The 23582-nt window shown below is 36.1% G+C and overlaps 1 protein-coding gene across 1 annotated transcript in view; it reads right to left on the bottom strand.

The window, feature by feature from the left end:
• Positions 1–23582, bottom strand: part of TYW1 (tRNA-yW synthesizing protein 1 homolog) — a 171889-nt gene that overhangs the window by 115199 nt on the left and 33108 nt on the right. Inside the window, exons 8-9 of the mRNA XM_069485639.1 lie at positions 16582–16699; positions 12571–12623 (exon numbers count right to left, since the gene is read on the bottom strand). Coding sequence (XP_069341740.1) covers positions 12571–12623; positions 16582–16699 — 171 coding nt within the window. The remainder of the gene's footprint in view (positions 1–12570; positions 12624–16581; positions 16700–23582) is intronic.

Raw genomic sequence — 23582 nt, 5'->3', positions numbered from 1 at the left:
TGATGGCTGAAGCATTTTTATGACAGCTATGTTAAAATCCATGCCAGTCAATTCCATCACCTGATTCATCCGGTGCTGGTGTCGGCTGATTATCTTTTCTTATTCAAGCTGTGATTTTCTTGGTTCTTGGTATGACAGATTTTTTTGTTGCATCCTAGACATTTTGTCTATTATGTTAGGAGACTCTAGATCCTATTTAATTCTTTTATTTTAGTAGTCACTTTGTTTCCATTTAACATGCAGGTCCTGGACTACTGTGTGCTATGGTTCCAATGGCAGTTTAATTTTCAGAGCCTGTGCAGTGTAATTTTTCTGAGACTCCCATTGGTCCCTGCTGGTGCTGTCGGAGGGGACAGGAGGGGTTCCTGCAGGCCAGTGCAGTGTGCCCTTCTCATGGAGAAGGGAAGTGTCCCAGCAGACTTCTAAGGCCAGGCTGCTTGTGTGGCAGAGTTCCCCTCGCCTGTGCCCTCTGGCAGCCCCAGTATCTCTGGGTGGAGAGGCAAGTCTCAGACCCACAAGGACAAAGAGGCTCCGCTGGCCGGGCCACTTGTTACGGTGGGGTCTCCCTCACTAGTGCTACCCACCCACCTTAGAGTCTCTTGGTGGGGAAAGAGTCTCAGCTTAGCAGGGACAGCATTTCACAGGCCAGGCACTTGTTGGGGTGTAGGGTGGAGTCTCTCTAATACAGTCACAGAAAGCAAATCAGTGTTTCTGGGGGGCAAGAGTAAAGAAGAGAAGGATTACAAAGAAGCACAAGGAAATTTTTACACTGTTCATTATCTTGATTGTGGAGATGGTTTCACTGGTATATTCATGTGTAAAATTCATCAAATTGTATGCTTTAAATACATATAATTTCTTATATGTCAATTATACCTTAATAAAATTGAAAATATTTTTATTTAAAAATAAAACACCAAAGAACCAGCTGAAAGGTTCCCACCAGCCAAAGTGTGAAAATTTGATGACAGAAAAGAAAATAACTATTATGGACTGAACTGACAAAAATGCATCTTCCTTCATGCTTTTTCTTGGAAAAAAAGAAAAAGGAAAAAAAACTTCCTTCATGCTTTTTCTTGGAAAAAAAAAAAGAAAGAAAGAAAATGCATATCACATAATGATATTCAAAAACGAGGTGGAAAATGTGTCACCATTGGAGGTGGCTACTAAAACAACTCCTACTTTGAAAATCTATAGTTAAAAAGAAATCAATCACTTATACTGCCCTGTCAATAGGAACGCATTTCAGAGTAACTAAATATCCTCAGTTGATAAAACAGCTCTCCTTTACAGAATAATGCTAGCTAATAAATATAGAAGAAATGACAAATTTAAAAATACGATTTTACAAACCAAAATTAAGTATTAGTTCAGGCAAGTATTATCAATAGGGTTTTTTTTTTTTTTTAAAAAAAAAAGCAAAAAGTTTAATGGCTGATAGCAAACTGGATGTTTTAAGTAAAATTCTAGCAACAAGGAGAAAAACGTAACTGCACAAAGGAGGGAGCAGAGTGTCATCACTGTTTCAGTTGTGAATGTCAGCATTACTGATCGTGAGTGCAAGACAACTGGCCTCACTCTTAAACAAGTCAGTGCCATTTAAAAAAAATAAAAAGACTGGTCTTTATTATAAAAGAGACTTAACAGATCAAATGTGAGTTCGTACACTGGATACTCCTTTGGACAAACCATTTATAGTCATTAGGGGTCAATTCAAGAAATTTAAGTATGTTCAGAAATGAAAATTGAAACTTGAAATTATTGACTATTAAAGAAACAGGTTATAAAACAGTATAAACATCCTATATTTATAGAATGACCTCATTCAGGTTCAAATGCACACAGACATATTGAATGTATGTGTATTAAGGTGTTAATAGTATTGATTTTGCTTGGTGGAAATATAATGTCTTACTTTTTTATTTATATTTGTCTAAATTTTCTAACTTTCTACAATGCACAGATATTGTTTCTGCAATAATAAAAGGTTATTTTTAAAAATGAAACAAAACATATATTCCAATGGGAGCAATGAGGCATGCACATAACATTTGTGTTATGAAGGAGAAACTGATAACTGCTTTCTGAGAGATGCAGAAAAGAGATTTGGAATCAAAAGTTACTTCCCATTATGGGAAACATGCGTGGCCCTGTGTGGCTATTTAAATTTAAATTTAATGAATTAAAATTAAATAGAATTTAAAATTGTGTTCCTCACTCACACTAGCTACATTTCAAGCGCTCAATAGCCACACTTGGTTAGTGACTGTATTAGTTACGTGGTTAGGTATTTGATATTAAGTACACAGTTTAGTATTGGACATTGGGCATTAGGTATCAGCGCCATCTTTCCAACATTGTGTGCTCACTTCATGTTTCTGTGTCACCTTTTGGTAATACTTGCAATATTTTAAACTTTTTCATCATTACTGTATCTGTTATGGTGATCTGTGATCAGTAATCACTGATGTGACTATTGTAACTGTTTGAAGGCACCACAAACTATGCCCATATTAGATAGCAAACTTAATTGCTAAATGTTGTGTATGTTTTGATTTTCTACTAGCCAGCTGTTCCCTCCTCTCTCTCCCTCTCCTCAGGTTTCTATATTTCCTGAGATTTAACAATATTGAAATTAGGCCAAGTAATAACTCCACCATGGCTTCTAAGTGTTCAAGTGAAAAGAAGAGTCCCACGTCTCTCATTTTAAATCAAAAGCTAGAAGTGATGAAGCTTAATGAGGAAGGCATGTCGAAAGCTGAGATAGGCCATAAGCTAGGCCCCTCGTGCCAAACAGCAAGCCAAGTAGCAAATGCAAAGGAAATATAATACTTTAAAAGAGTGAGTTGTATGGTATGTAAATTATATCTCCATAAAGCTGTTAAAATATGCAAACAGCAGAAATTCACAGGCTGATTCTAATTTATATAGAAATGCAAAGAACTTAGAAAAGTGGTTCTTGGAAATAAAAAAACCAAGATGGAGAGCTTATACTACATAATTCCAGACTTACTACAAAGCTAAAGTAATCAAGACAATATGGTATTGGCATAAGGATAGATAAATATATCAATGAAACAGAATATGAAGAATCCAGAAATAGGCCTAACCTTCTATGATGAATGGATTGTCAACAAAGGTCTAAAAGTAATTCAATGATGAAAAGAAAGTGTGCAAGTTGTCAGAATCAAAATGGAATCGCTAATGCTAAGAAAACCCTGACAAACAGAGCCTGGGAAGGCCATGAAGGGAGGGTTCTAACACTTGCATGCTTGATAATAAAAAAGACTACAAAAACGACAACCTTGCACACAGGCCATCGCAGCCTTACACAAAGATATTTCTGCAAGGACATCTGCCCAATACCTGCCTATCCAACCTTGGACTGGTGTCACCCTTGTTGATCTTTGTAGCCAAGGATAATTATTTCAAAACAATTATGTAATCCTCCACATTTTTCCCTTCAAAGTTGGGTACGGTGGCTTTAAAGGAAAAAACAGCCTGCAGTCCCAGCTACTCAGAGGCTGAGGCAGAAGGATCACCTCAGCCCAAGAGTTTGAATCCAACCTGGGCAACACAGACTCTGTCTCTTTAAAAAAAACCTTTCTCTTCTTTTATCTCCCTGAATATGCATGCAGTTTACTATGGCATATGCATTCCCATGGCAATGCTCTCTTCCCAGATGAATATCATTTCATTCTAGAGAAAGGCCGCTGTTAATCAGGTTGACATATATGGTGTCAGAAACAGGACCTGAAAAAGATCACTAATGGAAGGAATCAGCGATTCTTGGAAAGTACACGCTACCCACTTGAACCCTTTGAGCTCTCTGCCTCCGTGGCTCACCTTTTCTGCCCCAGTGTGACTCTTCCCTCAGGTTGAGCCTCCCTCCTTTTGACAGAGGCTTTTTTACTTTATTTAGGATCTGGTTTGGATAAGGTCACCTTAATAAAGAACCATACATCTCTCCTGGGATGATACACGTTTTGTCTTTCCTGGGAAGTCCTTTCTAGCATAAAGACAAGTTTCTTTCTGGACTTGAGTACTCTTGGTTTCTATAGAACTTACATTCTTTCTGTGAGGCATGTCGTCTCTGGTTTGCACAAGTTTAATATTTTGTTTGATCTGCACACCTAGGTTAAAATTTTTGTGAACACTCTTTCTTGGTTTCTTTTCATTTGATTTGACTTTTTTCCCTTGCTTGTTTCTGAAAATCTTCTGAAACCAAAAATAAACTTCTGGATGGTTATAGCACAGGATGGCTAAGTAACAACTATTAGGACAGTTGCCAACATCTAAAACACCAGTCTAAACTCCTGACATTCCCTGATAGGATTTATAGGATTTTCTTTGCTTTTGCAACATAATAAGAAACAGAACGGGATTCTCAAATATTAAGGCATGGCAGATTTTATGAGACTACAGCTGTCTACATACTATGACCCATTCTTCTGGACATTTTTAAACTGATAGGCAAATTACTTCAAGGAAAATTCAGAGCTCAAATGATCATTATTCAAAAAACATGCAACTATAGACTTAAAAAGTAGACGCTTCTAAGTTCTCTCTATATATATTTTTTCACTCTACCTACTTTGAACCTGCTGACTTTTCTACTGGTATTGAGATAAAACTCACTGCATATGGAATTATAGCAAAGATTTTTTAAAAAGAGAGAGAAAGAAGTCTTAAAAGGCTTTCAAATTAATTGCTTTACAAATTATAACAGCTCCATGGTAACCAACAATCAAGACACCTTTTAGAAATATAAATTTAGGTTTGCCCATCTAGCAATTATATATGGTGATGGAACACTTAATTGAAAAATTAATAATCTAAAAGAAAAAGAACTAGACATATGTTTATAGAAGTTAGGTTCTCAGACCGAATAAGTCAAAATCTTCAGCTCAAAGCAATAATATAAGGTATCTCTGTCCAACACAAAAAGTTTGCTTTTTCTGCCACACAGAGACCAAAAAGAAAAAGCCAGGGGGAAAAAAAAGAAACTTCTACAATTCTACCCTGCCCATATTTGCTAATTAACCAAACTAGACAGGCAAACAAAAGATAGATTTTTACCAATTCAAGCTACCTAGAGATTTTGTTTTTCTTATACAATTCAGGCAGTACCACCTTAAAGGTAAACATTGAAAATTTAACCTTAAACTCATTTGAAAGTAAAAAAAAAAAAGAGGGGGGCAGGGTATTAAACCGTTTTTTAAAATCAAACTGCCATGGAAACTGCTTTACCTAAAATTTTTATCCACAGCCCTTCATTACATTGCCAATCAGAGAAAAGAAAGTTAGCCACAGGAACAAGTTCAAATTTTGTCAAAAATATAGTTTGGATCTAACATTTTTTAATAAACCGATGAGTTTGTATTACTATCTCATGACTAAAATTCTGAAATAAATGCTGTAAGAACTCACTTATGTGTATGTATAATGTGTTTATACATATGTTCATTTATTATATGTTGTGTCTATGCAATAAAATCTGGCATAGTCGGGCAGAAAGCACTCATAAGAAATACATAGTGGTTAACTCAAATGTCTTTTAATTCACATGACTTAGGTAAGTCTTTAATAAACAGGATGGTTTTAAAATTATTGGTAAAATAGAAATGTTTTCAAAATTGTCAGTATACATTTTTGCCTAGATTTACTGGTCAGTTTTATGTTTGCCTCTGATAGGTACTTTAAGGTGTCCGAGTTTGGCACTAAGGTTATAAAACTATAAACCTAGTCTAACAGAATGATCTTTGTGATAAGTAAGATTAATTTAATATTGTTGGTTCAATGAAAACAGCTGTCTCTTCTGAGTTATCATCAAAATACCTATATATTTAACTCTGAGGTTCTTACTTAAGTAAACACCAGATATCTAGAAGCTATAAAATGTTTGATAGGGAATTAACTTGAAATGATGACTAGCTTTGTCTAATATCTCAGTTCTCATAAGCAATCTAGGTAAACTTTTAAAAATAAATAAATGGGGTAAATGTAACTGGGATAAACACTTTTAAATGAACTTTTGAAGTAATCTTAAATCTTAAGGTTATGTTCAATTAAATAATAGGCACTCGGGAAATGGGTCATTGCCAACTAAAATAAAAAGGTTATAGGGAAACATGTTTCTAAAAATTATGAAATGGTTCTCATCTATAAAATACTGGTAAGTGTCAGACAATTAAAGATTCTTGCTTCCTAAGTTTTCACTAAAATTTAAGGTTACTAACAGTTTAAAATTCTAATTAATGTATAGATTAATTTGTATGTAAAATGTGTCCAAAAATATTTTCAATAAGAAAAAATTATAAGAAAAGTATTAAAATATGTTCTTTATATATTCTAAAGAATAATTTTCTCTAATTCAGAGGTTATTTATAGGTTGTTATAAAGATTTATGAAGGAAATAGAAATAAGAAAGGAACTAGTAAGTAGAAGAGAAAGAAGTGAAGAAAATTATGAATATGACAATGTATTTTTTGTAAGGAACGTTAAAAAGAGAATAATTTTGTATGAGAAAGAATATTGTGCGGCCGGGCGTGGTGGCTCTTGCCTGTGATCCTAGCACTCTGGGAGGCCGAGGCAGGAGGATCGTTTGAGCTCAGGAGTTTGAGACCAGCCTGAGCAAGAGCGAGACCCCGTCTCTACTAAAAAAAAAATTAGAAAGAAATTAGCTGGACAATTAAAAAATATATAGAAAAAATTAGCCGGGCATGGTGGCGCATGCCTGTAGTCCCAGCTACTCGGGAGGCTGAGGCAGGAGGATCGCTTGAGCCCAGGAGTTTGAGGTTGCCCTGCTCAAGCAAAAGTCAAAGCATGTTGTCAATGGTCCAAGTAAAATCGTGATATGGTCCCGAAGAGAGAAATTATGAAAGGAGTTTAGAGTGTGATTAAATTGGCTATAATTAAAAGGGGATTATTTATAAGATTGAGCTTTGATATTAAAAATACTCTAATACAAAACTAAAAAATTTGGCTGCCTATGTTAGAACAAGGTTTTCTGAAAGTCTTGATTTGCCCTTAACAAATCAAAAAACTGCAAGGGGTGCTGATTTTTAATTCTAAAATCTCTTTTATTAACGGCCATCTTCTCTTGCTGAGATCTAATTAATTTCCCCAGTTTCAGGTTGGAAATACTGCCTTTTTCATTCAGAATGGTAATTTCATTTCTTGAGGTAAAATTTGTTCTTTTTGGAACTCCTCAGGTTTACATCTCAGAAGTTAAATTTTGCTGTACCTCACTGCATGTGATTTGCAGGTCATATGTACGTCATAGGCCTTCTGCTCTTTCTCTCCTTCGAAAAGTGTATCTTTTTGCTGGGCAAGGGCGAGAAACCCCTCTCCTTCAACCTTTTTGTCAACTCCTATAACTTTTCTCTTTTTTCCGGGTCTAACTCTGCTGTTATGGCCTGAAGCTAAAATGTTTATCTTAAAGGTATAGAAAAGCATGTTTTCCTCCAGTACAATTTGATTTTGTACTCTTGGCTTTTCTCAATAGGTCTGAATTATTCCACGTAAAAAAGAAAAGAAAACTTCCTATGCTGTTACTAAGAGCCATATATTCCCCTGCTCAAGATACTAGTTTTCTTTTTACATTCCTCTATAATATCGTCTACAGCGCTGACTCTGGACATACTTTTCCTGTGTCTGATTAAACTCAAATAGCCTTTTCGTCAGGTCTCACTTCCAGGTTATGTAAAAATGCTTCCCATTAGGAGAAGCAATCAACTACAAAAGGTTGTTTTGTTTTTGTTTTTGTTTTACCTTTTTGGTAACTGGCCTAAAATTAAAAGCCAAAGATTTTATATTTTTTCAAGATAATTTCCTATGTTGTTTTTATTAGGTTTTTGAGTACTTAGGAAAACTAACCTTTAAAAGGATTAAGGTTTTTACATCCATGTAGCTTTCCATATTGCTTTTAAAGTCTTTTGATTATCACTATGATTAAGTAAATATTATTTAATAGTGACCTGTGATTCTGTTTTGATCAAGTGTTTTGAATCTTTTGATATCTTTGGCAGGTTTCCTCAGGATCAAAATCCTAAATTAATTGTTTCTGACCTAAAATTAACTTTAGGATTTTTTAGTTGGGTTGGGCCTCTGGCAAGTCTCAAAGGAATAATTATACATATTTGGTAAATTGTATGGGAAGTATTGCCAAAAATAATATGTGATACTAGATGTTCTCTTGGTTATATGTATGTGGATATTATTGATATAAATATCCTAAAAATTATATAAATTCATAAAAATCTAATATACTATCAGTCATAATTTTGATTTTTGTATTAAATCTTTTCTAAAGTTATATTTGTATGGCTATGTTATTAATGTATTCTAAAGATTATATAAAATTTATAAAAGTCTGATGGTCATCCTGTGATACTGTTGGTCATGATTCTGGCTGTTATCTTAAAATGCTGCATGGAATAAAATTAACTAAATTTCCTTGTATTGGGAACTTTCATCAGATCTTAACCATGGTCATTCTAAGTTTTTGTTATCTACAGTTACTGTTCTGAATTCCTCTCTAAAAATGTTGGCAATTAGCTAAAGTCCAAACTACTTTTCAAGGAAAAGACTCTTGAACATAGATTTCTGATAACTTTAAGATCAATGGACTAAAAATTAAAATTAAATTAAAATTAAATATAAAAATAAAAATTTCTAGAACTCTAATAAAAAAAACATGAGTTCATAAAACTGCTAATCAGATCAAGCAAAACAAAAATTTAATTACAAGAAATTAAGGGCCAGGTGCAGTGGCTCACGCCTGTAATCCTTTGAATCTTTTGATATCTTTGGCAGGTTTCCTCAGGATCAAAGTCCTGAATTAACTGTTTCTGACCTAAAATTAACTTTAGCACTCTGGGAGGCCGAGGCAGAAGGACTGCATGAACTCAAAAGTTAGAGACCAGCCTGAGCAAGAGAAAGACCTGTCTCTACTAAAAATAGAAAAATTAGCCGGGCGACATGGTGCACACCTGTAGTCCCAGCTACTCAGGAGGCTGAGGCAGGAGGATCACTTGAGCCCAGCAGTTTAAGGATGCTGTGAGCTATGATGACGCCACTGCACTCTACACAGGGTGACAAAGCAAGACTGTCTCAAAAAAAAAAAAAAAGAAAAAGAAATTAAGTAACTGATAAAGATAATGCTTTTGACTTTTATTTAAATCATTGTTGGTTCATTGTTTAAATGTTTTGTTTTCCAGGTTTAAGAAATTTTTTTCTCATAAGCTATCTAGAGTTTCCACCAATCTGGTAAAGTATACTTTTGTGAACAAAGGTGAAGGCATTTGCTTTTTCTTCCTACTTGATTCCTCTAAAATTCAGAAACTTTTGTGAGTACTCTTATTTTTATCTATATAAATTCAATAAAAATCTGCTCTCTAATTATAAGCAGGTTATAATCAGACACATTGGTTATATTACCTAGGCTTTGACATTTCATTGTCTCGTGCATGACTTCAAGAGTCCCCAGCCTTCCCGTGACTGAGTAAAAATTGTCACTTCCTGACAGACCCAAGAACCTTAAGACTATAAACAAAATCTAAAGTCTGCCTTGGTTTGGCTTCCTACCCTTACAAGGTTTTTAAATCTGAAATTCCTATGTGATCAGTATAGAGAGAAAAAGGCCGGGCGTGGTGGCTCACGCCTGTAATCCTAGCACTCTGGGAGGCCGAGGTGGGCAGATCGTTTGAGCTCAGGAGTTCGAGACCAGCCTGAGCAAGAGCGAGACCCCGTCTCTAATAATTAAAAGAAAAAAAAAATTAAAAAAAAAATAGAGAGAGAAAAAGTTATGTTTCTAAAAAAAAAAAAAAAACCTATAATACACCTGTTATTAGAGTGTAGCCCTGTGCACTGTCAAGTCTTTGTCTAACTGTAGACTAGACTAGATCCTGAATCCCCCTAATTTCCTCCAATATTTGGTACTAATTGCAAAACTCTCCAACTCAAAACAAAAGCTGCTCTGTCCTAATGCCCTATAAGCTGCAACAAGATGAATTTAAAGGAACAAGCCTCATGCCTGATATATGGATCCCACAAAAAAAGTTCATCAAACTGTCCCAATGTCAGATATTCTAACTACAAACCAGGAGAAAAAGTTGACGTATTCAACACTGTAAATAGCCTTCCCCAGACAAGGGAATAAGACTTCACATCACAATGAGACATTTACCCCCTTTAATGCTACCTTTTCCACTTGGCTGGATAATGATGTGATCGAAATTTTACAATCAATAGTTTCTGCTGGTATTTAAGAAATCCTTTAGTATACATTGGTTAAATAAGAAAATGTCTGTGTCATTGCTAATACTACATGTTGTACCTGAATGAATTCCTCTGACAAAGTGGAGGCCGATACACACAAAATAACAAAATAGGTCACAGGTTACAACAGGTCTCACCTAATTCCCTACAGTAATTTGATTTATTCAATTGGTTATCTGAAAGCCTAGGTTCATGGCTCACTGGATTTGTCATATTACTATTAAGTTCACTTTGTATTTTCTCTTTTTAAACTTTGTATTTGTTACCTGTTAAGTTTTTGCAGAAGTACAACTCCTAACAAAATAATGCTGGCCCAGAACTTTAAGAACTTAATAATGGACTCCAGGTAGACTTAGCCTAAGAATCGCTCCCTTCCAACCTCTCTTTCTGTTCCAATGTGGTTAAAAGGGTTTTGACACTGACTCCTACTCAACAAGCACGACTTCCAACATGGGAAGAGACCAGCAATTGGGAAAGGCCCACCCCAGCATCAAGGGACATCAAAACCTACTACAGGATGATTGATGGGTGATGCTTTTGGAGAAAGATCTTAGTTAAAATAGGGAAGTGTGAAGGCTATCAGAATCAAAAGGAGTCACTAATGTCAAGGAAACCCTGACAAACAGAGCTGGGGAAGCCCATGAAGAGAGGGTTCTCACACCTGTATGCCTGATAACAAAAAAGCTTCTACAAAAACCACAACCTTGCACAAAGACCATCACAATCTTATACAAAACCTTTTATTTTTGCAAGGACATCTGCCCAGCAAATGCCTAACCTCAGGTTGGCATCACCCTTCTTACTGACCTTTGTAGCCAAGGATAATTATTTCAAAACAATTATGTAATCCTCATTTTTTCCTTTCAAAACCTTTGTTTTCCTTTACTTCCCTGAATACACACATAGTTTACCATGGCATGAATATTCCCACTGCAATGCTCTATTCCCAAATAAACATCATTTTCTCTTAGAGAGTCTCTCTCTGTTGTTATTTAGCTTGACAAAAGTCTTCAACAAATCATGCTAAAACAACTGGATATCCATTTTGGGGGTGGAGGAATGAACCTTGATCCTTACATCTCACCATTCATAAAAACTAATTCAAGGTGAATCACAGACCTAAACATAAATATTAAAACTACATATGAAGCTTCTAGAAGACTAGAATATCTTTGTGACTTTGAGGTTGGCAAAGATTTCTTAAAATACAAAAAGCACTAACTATAAAGGAAAAAAAACAATAAACTAGACTATAATCAAATTAAAACTTTCAAAAGATACATTAGGGAAATGAAAAGGGAAGCCATAAACTAGGAAATAGTCACAATGCATATCTGACAAAAGATTCGCATCAACAATATATAAAGAACTTCTTGATATCAATAAAATAAAGTCAAACAACCCAGTTTGGACAGAAGATTTGAACACTTTATAAGTATGAAGGTCCAATATGAACATGAAAAGGTGTTCTTCAGTTATTAACAATCACCACCAAAATGTAAATTAAACCCACAATGGGATACTATTTCATACCCATTAGAATGACTAAAATTAACACACAATACCACATGATGGTGAGATGTGTAGCAACAGAACTTTCCTAAATTGCTGATACAAGTATAAAATAGCACAACCACACAGAAAACAGTTTGGGAGTTACCTATAAAGTTAAATATATACCTAGCCTATACCCAACAATTCCATCTCCAGGTATTTACCCAACGAAAATTGAAATATACATTCACAAAAAATTCTTGTGAAAGAATATTCATAGCAGTTTTATTCATAATAGCCAAAACTAAAAACAGACCAATGTCTATCAAATATCAAAAACTGTGGTGTATTCATACAATGGAATACTACCGAGCTATCAATGAATGAATTATTGGTCCATGATACAACATGAATGCATCTCAATAATATTATATTGAATTTAAGAAGCCACTTGCAAAAGACTGCACATTGTATTATCCCATTCATATGAAATTCTAGAAAGGCAAAACTAAGTGACAGGGATAGCCATTGAAATAATAATTGGGTCGGGGACAGAGTTACTGACTAGAAATGGGAAAAATAAATTCACTAGGGTGAGGAAAACAGCTTATATCTTAATTGAGGTTAGTGGAAATGGGTTCTACATCCATCAAAACTCGTTTAAAAAAATTCATTGAAAAATCTGTACATTTTATTAAATTAGACCTTTAAATGGTAACTTTATTGGCTGCATATAATAGCCATATAAAAGCTGCATGTCATAGAAATAACATTTGAATAAAAATAAATAAATACCTTTGTCCACCTGCAAAGCTTCACCCCAGAGTGGCTCCCAATCAACTGATAACCTGAATGGAAAAGCAGGGAACACAACATTGAACTGACCCAAAGCCTTATATCAAAAGGTGATAATTAAAGTTTAGCAAAATAATTTTTCTTTGCTTAAATTATGGCAGTCAACAACCCCATGGCAGAAAACATTAAAAGTTTAATTCCACAGGATGAGAAAACAATTTAAAATGTATATGCATCTAATGATATAGACTCAAAATACATAAACATTATGGTAATCCAAAATCATACAGGGAGATTTTAACTTCTCAGTATCTAAAAGATCTTATAGGCCAGAAATCAGTAAAGCTCTAAAAGATTTGAGCAACACAATAAATAAACATGACCAAGAACACTTACAGAGCACTGCACTGAACAATGGAATATACATTCTTTTCAAGGACCTATAGAACATTTATAGAAATAAACCATATGCAAGGCAATAAAGCAAGAGTAACAATGTAGTTCAAAGGAATGACTGGGGAATTATCATCAGTAATCTTTGTAAAAAGAAGAAGAATCAAATGGGCACCAGGAGATTAAAACCAACAAATGTTAACCCAAAAGGGGAAAAATCAAATGCTAGGAACAACAACCTAATGTGAATTTCTTGGTACCACTACATAACCTATTATTTAAAAGTTTTGAGTCACATAAAACATAAAAAGTACCAAAAAAGCCATGGCAAAGTAATCTCATTTCCTTTTTAAACAAATTAGTAAAATAAGTAGAACATTCTGATTTCAGAAACCATCCAATAAAGTTTCACATGAGGCTTCAAGTAATAAGTCACAATTATGAGTCTCTTGCACAAAAAGAGTCTTGCAGGCAAATGAGGCAAATGGAGAAATACAGTCTGGATGACGGCATAAGTGGATCAGAGGCTGGTTAAACATCTATATTCACAGTGTGATGATTATTGGAACAAAGTCAATTTGGATTACAAGTCTCTAGCGGCAATATTTATAGCGCTTTATCTTTTATCCTCTTCCACATTTATGTAAACATCGTGCATATAAATAAACAAAGCACTGCTTATCTACTTGAACATGGAACTGAATCCAACTGAACTGACTAATCTCTGATACAGAATATGGATTTAAAAGATTCCCAGACAAAATTCTAGTTCTTCTATTGGATTCCCATATTATGTTGTTCATACATTATATTAATTCTTTGTATCTTTTTCTCCTGAGATACATAAGGTTCTATAAAATTTTGCATTTAGGTATGGAAAAAACTGCACATTACAGAACAAAAGAGAACTAAGGTTGACCACAATACAAAGACAAGCCAATAATATGCAGTGGCTGAAAATCATAGTGCAGAATCTGCTTCTAGCACACATGGAATAACAGAGAGGATTTACTAACCTACTTAAAATACCCAAAAAAGGACAAAATTTATGAAACAACAGTTTTCAGGACACAAAACATCAGGCAACAAAGGACGGTGATTCCAGAGAGATGGGAAACAAACAAGGTGAGGCCTACTATTACCCCAACTTACTGTCTGGAAAGTTTCCAGGCCACGTAGCAAAGAGAGGCAACTCAAGCAAAGTTCAGTGGATTCCCCAAGTTGAGGAAATGGAGCTGAGTCTGAGGAGACAAAGGTGGCTAGAGTTTGCAGGACTGAATACCAGACAGATGAAAGCTACACAGAGAGACTCAAGATTCTGCAGAAGATTCTTATTTGTCTGAGTACTGACCGGTGTACACGTGACAGAAAAACTACCCAAGAATGGGAAAGAACCATTTGAAAGGATTACAGGTATGCCTGGTGCTCACAGCAGGCTGGGAGTTGGACCTATTCCTACCAGTCAGACTGGAAACCTCAAGATGCATAAGGCGTTGGGTAAAGCACACAGAAATATTTTGCCTCAATAGTAAGGAAGAGTTAGCCCTATACTGAGTTGGCTCTGGTCTCACCTAACCTAATCTAAGTCATAAAAGTGAGACTCAAAGCTCAAACTATTTCCATGTAATTTGCCTTTGTCCCCCAAAAAACTCAAAAATGTTTATGAAAGTGTTTACACAAAAATATCCAGTACCTAATAAGGTAAAATTAGGTCCGGCATCCAATCAAAGATTACCAGACGTGCAAACAACTAGGAAAACATGACCAATGAGGAAAATAATCCATCGACCAAAACTGACCCAGAAATGACATAGACATTAGCAGATAAGGACTTATAACTGTATTCTGTAGGCTCAGAAAGTTAAAAGATGTGAAAGATATAAAAAGACCGAAATTGAACTTGTAGAAATGAAAACTATAACGTCTAAGTTGAAAAATACACTGGATAGGATTAATGGAAGACTAGACATTAGAGAAGAAAAGACTACTGAACTTGAAGACACAGTGATAGAAACTATCCAAAATGAACAGTGGACAAAAGAAAAAATTTTTAAAAATGAACAGTGCAGGCCAGGGGCCGTGGCTCACGCCTGTAATTCTAGCACTTTGGGAGACCAAGGTGGGAGGATCACTTGAGGCCACAAGTTTTGGATCAGCCTGGGCAAGAGACCCTGTCTCTACAAAAAAATAGAAAATTAGCCGGGTATGGTGGCCCATGCCTGTAGTCCCAGCTACTAAGGAGGCTGAGGCAGGAGGATCACTCAAGCCCAGGAGTTTGAAGATGCAGTGAGCTATGATGACACCACTGTACTCTAGCTCAAGCAACAGAGCAAGACGTTTTTTGTCTCAAAAAAAATAAAGAGAGAAAGAATAGTGTATCAGTGAGCTGTGGATCATATTCAAGCAGCCTATTACACAAGTAATTGCATTCCCCAAGGAAGCCTGGGGGCACAGGGGTGACAGAAAAACATTTGAAGAAATAATGGCCAATATTTGTTCAAAATTGATGAAAACTATAAATCCACAGAGCTAAGAAGTTCAACGATATCCAGGTTAAAAACAAAAAATGAAAATTACAGTGAGGTACATTATAGTTAAATTGCTCAAAATCAGTAATAAGGAGAAAATCTTAAAAGTGGGGGTGAGGATTATATTTGAAGGAACAAACAAAAGGATGACGACTGCTGGGCTCTCATCAGAAGCAACGTGAGCAAGAGGACAGTGGAGCATTATCTTTAAAGTGCTGAAAGAAAAATGTAAAGCTGTCAACCTACAATTTCTATGTCCAGTAAAACACATCCCTCAAACGTGAAGGCAAAATAAAGCCTTTTCAGATATACAAAAGCTTAAAGAACTCACCACCAACAAGCCCATACTACAAGCAGTGTTGAAAAGTCCATCAGGCAGAAGGAAAAGGATAACAGATGGAATACAGATTCAACGAAGGACCGAGGAACATGGAACGTGGCAACTAGAGTAAATATGCACAACTCCAATTATGTAAATCTTTAATAGATAATTGACTGTTTAAACCAAAATAGTAATGTAACGTAGGGTTTATAACATATACAATAGGAAAATGTATGATAATAATTCATGAAGGTTAAGAAGTGAAAAATGGGAATATCCAATAGTAAGGTTGTACTATACATGAAGTGGTATAATACCACCCAAAGACATACTATGAGATGATCAAAGTGTAGTGTAAAACCTCAAGCAACTACTAAATAACAAAAGTATCATAGCTAATAAGCCAACAAAGATATAAAATAGAACCATAGAAAAAATTAAATCTAAAAGAAACCAGAAAAAACAGGAAATAGCAAATCAAAAAATAGGTAAGTAGAAAACAAATAGCAAGATGATAAATTTAAATCTATACTATTAATAAAAATCACTTTAATATAGTCTACCCTAATTAAAACAGTGATCACAGAAACAAGAGGGTGAATCTTTAGGCAGCGACATCTGCCACTGTAACACAACTGCTGAGCTAACTAGAGAAGAGACTTCATTATCTTTTTTCTCTTAGCAATGCCTATTTTATGCTTCGTGTCTTAGGAATTAAATTAGAATGCCTTAAGAGGATAGTAACATAACAACGTCAAGGATTTTCACCTTGTTTAGTAAGGGCTTCTCGGAGAGCAGGAGTTATCATAGCTCTTCTTTCACCATCTTCATTCTTCCCTATGTGCCTGAACAAACTAGTTTTCTCTTCCTGCTGCTCCTTTTCTTTCTGCATTAAAAGAATCCAGAATTGGCAATGTGCAGTGAAAATAACAACACAGCAGTCATGAACACCGACCATCAATATAAAGGCCCACTGGGAACCGCAGCCCACAACTCTGTCCTCTCCAAAGCGATCACATTTCCAGTTAGGCAATGATTTAAACACATGCCAGGATTTATTTTAAAGTAACTTTAGCAAATTACTTATTTTCTCTGAATTTCAATTTCTTCACCTGAAAAAGGAGAAAAATAGGAGGAAAAAAAATCTATGAAATGAATATGTTAAAGATTAAATAAAATAAAAACACCTGGATGCCTGATACACAACTGGTATTCAATAAATTATAGTTATTGCTGGTATTACATCCGCAAACCTCTAAAACAAGTGAAAAAAGTGCTCCAAACTGCCCTGAGAGCTATCAGCTCAGAGACCAAGTTACTCCACTACCACCAACAGTCACCTCAATGACCCCTTTTAGAAGATCCTACAGGGGAAATTTCTCTTTAGTGATATGAAAAGATATACTTAAGAAATCTGGAGGACAATATTAACATAAAACTTACTGTGTTTCCTGTTGACTTTGGCCACCAGAAAATCTAGCAGCACACCTTTGATCACCGTTACAAGCACTGTGCTTGTCTTATATTCACTGTAATTGGCTTCATATGACAAGATGACCCTCATTCACTCTTTCCACTGACTTCTTCCTCTCTTTTTAAATCTTATGTCCATTTTTTATGTTATCTCCACATCTTTTTGGAAGATGGCAGAGTGCTAAGTAATAATTTCAGAGACAACAGACAAAGTCTGTGTTACACTTTAGAGAAGACATTCATCAAATCCTACTAAGAGCTGCAGAAATTCAAAATAACTCACCTTGGCAGTGGCCTTCCCACCAAGCCCAGACCACCCTCAATGCTTGTCCATTTTAAAGGTCCAGCCATCCAGCCCCCACTCAGTGAGTGGACTCGCTGTAACCCCCTTTCTACCTAAAAAGGAAAATACCTCACAGATGGTACGCTGAGATCTGTGCCAAACTAACACAGAAGGGACGTATGAAGGGTGGTTGAGGCCCACGGGTGGCTGGTGTAAAACTGAGCAATAGGGAAGAAAGACTCACTATATTATTGTCTAATTTGTGACTATTCAAAGTTCTCCACACATAAAATGTAAAACAAGATTAAAAATGTAAACACACACAGAAAGTGAACCAATGAAATCTGGAATTAGTTTCTCTACTTTCTTTGTTGCTCCAGGGGCATGCTCTGAAAAAGCACTTTGGAGAGTCAAATGCACCAAATGAGAAAAGTAAACCTAATTAAGTCCTCTGTCCTAAAAGTCAGCATTCCAAATTACTAAATATAATCAAAAAGCAAAGCTAATGAACAATTTTGTTTCTGTTAATAGAGTTCTTAACTACACATTTCTGGATGGAACTGAAAAAATTTATAAACAAACAACAATCATTTGTTCTTTTCTATTATAAAAGTAATCAGTTTAATGCTAGGTATTTTATATTTAAAAAAGGGCTCCAGTTATTATTTTGTTAAAATATTTTAAAATAAAAAAATAATCTTTTGGCTTTTTTTTTTTTTTTTAATCTAAAAGCAAAGGTGTGAGCTTGAAAAGGAAGTCTTATGGTGGAGCAAAATGAATTAACCTCGACCTTGAGAGCATTTAAATGTCTCTGCAGTAATTCCACATCAAGTTACTGTGATTCCACTACTGATCATGTAAAAATTGGCAGGAGGTGGCAGTACTTGTCTTCAAAAGCCTCTGTTACCACAAAACATCTCAAGCTTATGTGCTTGCCCCGAAGGCCATGTAAATCTACCACTGGACCCAGCCCATGACACTGGCCTCTGACCATTATGACCACAGATGCCCTCTTGTGGTTTTAAACAAAAACTTCTGACCCCTGTGAAATGATGGACTCTAAGCTGCGGTCCCCAATCCCTGGTCCACGGCCTGTTAGGAACTGAGCGTATCGCAGGAGGTGAACATCGGCCAGCAAGTGAAGCTTCAGCGTTACAGCCGCTCCCCAGCGCTGGCATCACCTGAGCCCCGCCTCCTGTCAGATCAGCAGCAGCACTGGATGCTCATAGGAGCGCGAACCCCACTGTAAACTGCGCATGGAGGGATCCAGGCCGTGCGCTCCTTATGAGTATCTAACTCCTGATGATCTGAGGTGAGCTGAGGCGGTGATGCTAGCGCTGGGGAGCGGCCACAAATGTAATAAATGTAATGCACTTGAATCATCCCGAAACCATCCCCCATATACTGTCTCCCATGAAACAGGTCCCTGGTGCCAAAAAGGTTGGGGACCACTGTTCTAAAGCACGGCCATGGAACACTGTCCATGTCCCATCACTTGAGAAATTATCTGTTTTAAAATGTGAGTGCTGCTACTCCATATTCAATCATAGGGCTATGATTAAAGGTCTTGAGCACTCAGAACGAACAACATTTATCATTCCCGCCCTCTATGGCAGTTTAGTCCTATCTCCCAGATGCAGTAGTAACTTCATTTCTGAAAAGAAATGCAATGGTTCATAACACTCCCCAAGGGAGTTGAATGCACCATTCAAATTCTAATTCTAATCTCCTAGGTGCAGACGTTGTTCACTCTCTGCCTAGAATATAACAATATAACAACCACATTAAGGCCCACATATTTTTAAGTATTTATTTATAGTTGTTACATAGCCTGAGCAGAATAAATGTAGAACCCAGAATCAGTCAACTTCGATTCCTCCCTCTCCTGTACATCCCATTGAACAATGAGGGAACAAGTTCTAGGTTTTCAATTCCCAACACAGCAGTTCTCTCTACCAACAAAGCTCCTGCTCTTGTCCAGTCTTGGCTTCTCCTAAGGGACAACTGCAATAGCCAAACTAAATGGTCTCCCTGTCTCCAATCTCTTTCACCCCTTCCCATTTCCCTCACCCATCACACTTGCCTTGAAGGAAAACTTGTGCCCTCTCCAAGCTGCTGTTTCCCAACATGCAAAAAGGAAAGCCGATTATGAAATAATTTCTTAAGCACTTATGAGAATGACAATGAATAAGTGAAATGTTCTTTATAAACTGACAGAACTATATGAATCTTATGTAATAACAAGAGTAAAACAGTGGTACTAATTTTCTCTTTTTTAAGATGTCATACAATACTACCTAATTCATTTTAACACCATCATCTCAAAAATTACACTACCACCCCAATTTTGCCTAGGATAAAAACAAGGCCCAAAAAAAGTGATCTGCTAAAGATTTTAAGGTAAAAGGCCACATAGTTGGATAACTGCCAAGCAGGTGTTTTGCAAAAATGAGCTTTTCCTTATCAAAGCATAAATTTCTTCTGGGAAAGTCTTTCTAATTGTTTTATTGATCCTTTTAATGATCAGGTGATTCCCTTCCTCATCAATTCATAGAGAAAACTTTGGATGTAGAATCCCCAGGTTCTCTAGAGGTTTTCCGTACAGTGAACCTGCCTGGGCCTGGAGAGCCAGCACAGGGTGGGCACTCAGTAAATGTTGGCTGAATAAATAAATGAATGCCTTAAACTATCAGACAGCTATTTCTAGCCCCAGAAAATTAGACCCTACTTTTTTCAGTAACTAATTCCAGACCTGGCAACTTTCAATATTAAAAACTCCTCTTCTTCATGTTTTGTTATACATGAAGAAGAGGAGTTTTTAATATTAAACTAATAAAAGTAGTGATTAATCTTTAACAACTCCCTCTGCTGCAATTTAACCCCATGTTCAGATTCCTGTTTCTTTATTAACAAATCCTCTATACGTCACTCCCCTGTCATAGCTCAGTTTTAAAATGACCAATTTTCATCATGACTTTCATCAAGCTTTTCATAACATATCAGGTTTTTTGTTTGTTTGTTTTTTTATTTCAGCATCTTAAGGGGTTCCAGATGTTTGAGTCTGATCAGGTCCCATTTATTTATTTATTTTTGTTGTTGCTGTGATTGCCTTTGGGGTCTTCTTCATAAATTCTTTCCCTAGGCCAATTTCTATAAGAGTTTTTCCAACAGGGGGCAGAAGAGGTCAAACTGTTGCTCTTTGCTGATGATATGATCTTATATCTAGAAAACCCCAAAGATTCTGCCATGAGACTACTGGAATTGATAAACAAATTCAGCAAAATCTCAGGTTACAAAATCAATGTACAGAAATCAGTAGCATTCCTATATGCCAACAACAGTCAAACTGAGAACCAAACCAAAGACTCAATACCCTTCACAACAGCAACAAAGAAAATAAAATACCTAGGAATATACTTAACTAAGGAGGTGAAAGACCTCTACAGCGAGAACTAAGAAACACTGAGGAAGGAAATAGCAGGGGACCTAAACAGGTGGAAAACCATACTATGCTCATGGGTTGGCAGAATCAACATTGTTAAAATGTCTATACTACCCAAAGTGATCCACAGATTCAATGCAATCCCTATTAAAATACCAACATCAGTTTTCGCAGATCTAGAACATATTGGATTTTAAGAATGCCTTTTGAACTTGTGGAAAAGCAGTTTGACCAAGCATGTCAAGAGCTTTACTCTGAACACAGTGATTTTATTTTGGATAACCTAACTTAAGGAAATAATTTTGAAACTCACTGTAAAGTGCTCCTAGCTACATAGGCCATGGCTGAATCAAGATAGTTTAAAGGCAGCATGTTGGGGTTGAAGGAATGTCACCTCATTTCTAGGTGAATTAAATACTCAAAGCCTTAAAAATAATCATGAAACAAGCTTCGTGTTATTCCACTGCAATACCAATGTAACTTTGCAATTAGAACTGGACATACTGAGATCCTTCTGTAATTTAAATAGCTGGTAAATTGAAATGTTTCTCTAGTGAGTAATTAACAAGCATGTGCTTTTATTTTCAAAACTAATGATACTGATGTTAGTTAGTGTTTGTCTCCTTAGCCAGAACATGCTGTGGGGAGTATTTAGCAAAATTTATTTATTGGGGGAAAAAAAAGTAGCAGTAGGCTTTTACATTTACAAATCACGACAAATCTCATAAAAGAAACAGAAAATAAATAATCTAGGAACTGTCAGGCTCTTCCTGACTCCTGGTTCTCTAAACTCTACAGCTTCCCTTCTGAGAATCACTCCTCCCCTAGGGAGGCAGCCACGGGGCGTGACATAAAGAGAGACAGTTACTGACCAGCCTTTTGACTGTGGAAAAATTGTTTAACCTCTCTAAGCCCCAGCTGCTAAAATGGTACAATGGAGATGATAATAGTACAGATAACTCAGGGTCATTGTAAGGATTGAATGAGACAATCCAATGTGTACTTTGATTTCTCCTGATACTCTAAGTCAGGGGTGGGGAAACTGGCCTTCCGGATCCTTGAGTGTGGCCTTTATTAAACGGATTTGTTCTGTAAAATTTGGATTCAGTCAAGGGGCTGCATGCACTTGAGGATCTGTAGGTCTAGAGTCTCAACCTACACTGGAACTGCTCCCTCTCCCTATACCCCCCAACCCATTCTCCTATTCAGTCAAATCACATTGCTTCCCACTGCCTTTAGGATAAAGCTCGGACCTCCACTGCAGGAAGTGAAAAGGCCTCTAGGACCCTGCCCCTGCCCCTGCCTTCCTTCTCTAGGTCACTTCTCCAAACATCCCCACCCCCACACAACTCTTGTTCTTGGGAATCACTCCCGTGTTTTAAATCCTCTTTATTCCTAGAATTACTGTCTTAGGCATTATTATAGAGGAAAGAAGGAAGGTTACCAGGGCGTTACTCTAGTTGCACCAAATCTATCCCATTGGAAGACATTTTCTTATATTAACATACAATAATAGTGAATAGTTATCAAGTACATACTATGTGGATAGATTAACTTTTTTAATCTTCATAACAACTTTATCAGGCAGATACTGTTATCTTCCACATTTCATTTTTAAAATGAAAAAACTTAAGCACAGAGAAGTGAAATAACTTGCCCATGGATATATATATACTGAGACAGTATGACTCCACGAAAGTTAGCGAATACTATTCAAAAAGGTATTACAATGAGAGTGCTTTGGCCCAACTCTAGAGCAGAGACTCCTAAGTACTAGACATACTGCTTCGCTCTACAGAAACAACTAAGGACATTTAATGTGATGTGTGTAATGATGATCATGAAGAAAGTAGTCTGGGAATATGGGCTAACCAGCCCCAAAGAAGACACACACACAAACACAAATACATATATATATGAAAAAGAAAAGCCAATCAGTAAAAACCTGTCACCAAATTTAGTATACTACATCCATGATAAAATAAGAACAAAAGACATTGGAAAACTCTGCTGGAGCCTAACAACAATGAAAAATAAAAACTGGTGGCTTATTTTCACGTCATACCAAAGTTGGAAAAAATACATATTTTTCCCGCAGATCTGATGATTTTATGAGGGATTTTTATGAGCAAGCTGGAATATCATAAACCAGCTGCTCAAAGCTCGTAAAGTACAAAATTACTTCATTTCAAAAAAATAATGGATGTCCAAAATTTTCATTAGTGCCTTCTCCAGTGCCCTCTAATGGCCATAAGATGAAAAAGCAAAGAAAAAAATGCATCCGCAAATTATCCCAAACTCTTCAGCCACTAAAAACAAAGCTTTAAATAGGCTTAAGTTAGTAGAAAATCCAGAAATCTATCTAAATCAGCTATCTCATGCACATTAAGACAGTTTCACCAATGAAAATTACTCACATTTTTAATTAAGAGCCATAAAAGTATACATTCACTTTGACCCAGTGTACCAATTTGGGGAAAGTATAACCTAAGAAAATATTCATGCATTTTTAAAAAGCAAAAAAGGTCTCAGACCAGTGCTAATGATAATACCCAAAAACTTGAAAACAGA

The sequence above is a fragment of the Eulemur rufifrons genome, chromosome 14, assembly GCF_041146395.1.
Source record: "Eulemur rufifrons isolate Redbay chromosome 14, OSU_ERuf_1, whole genome shotgun sequence".
NCBI lineage: Eukaryota > Metazoa > Chordata > Mammalia > Primates > Lemuridae > Eulemur > Eulemur rufifrons.
Note: the sequence above shows the minus strand (reverse complement) of the source record. Positions and strands in the feature narration are given on the sequence as shown.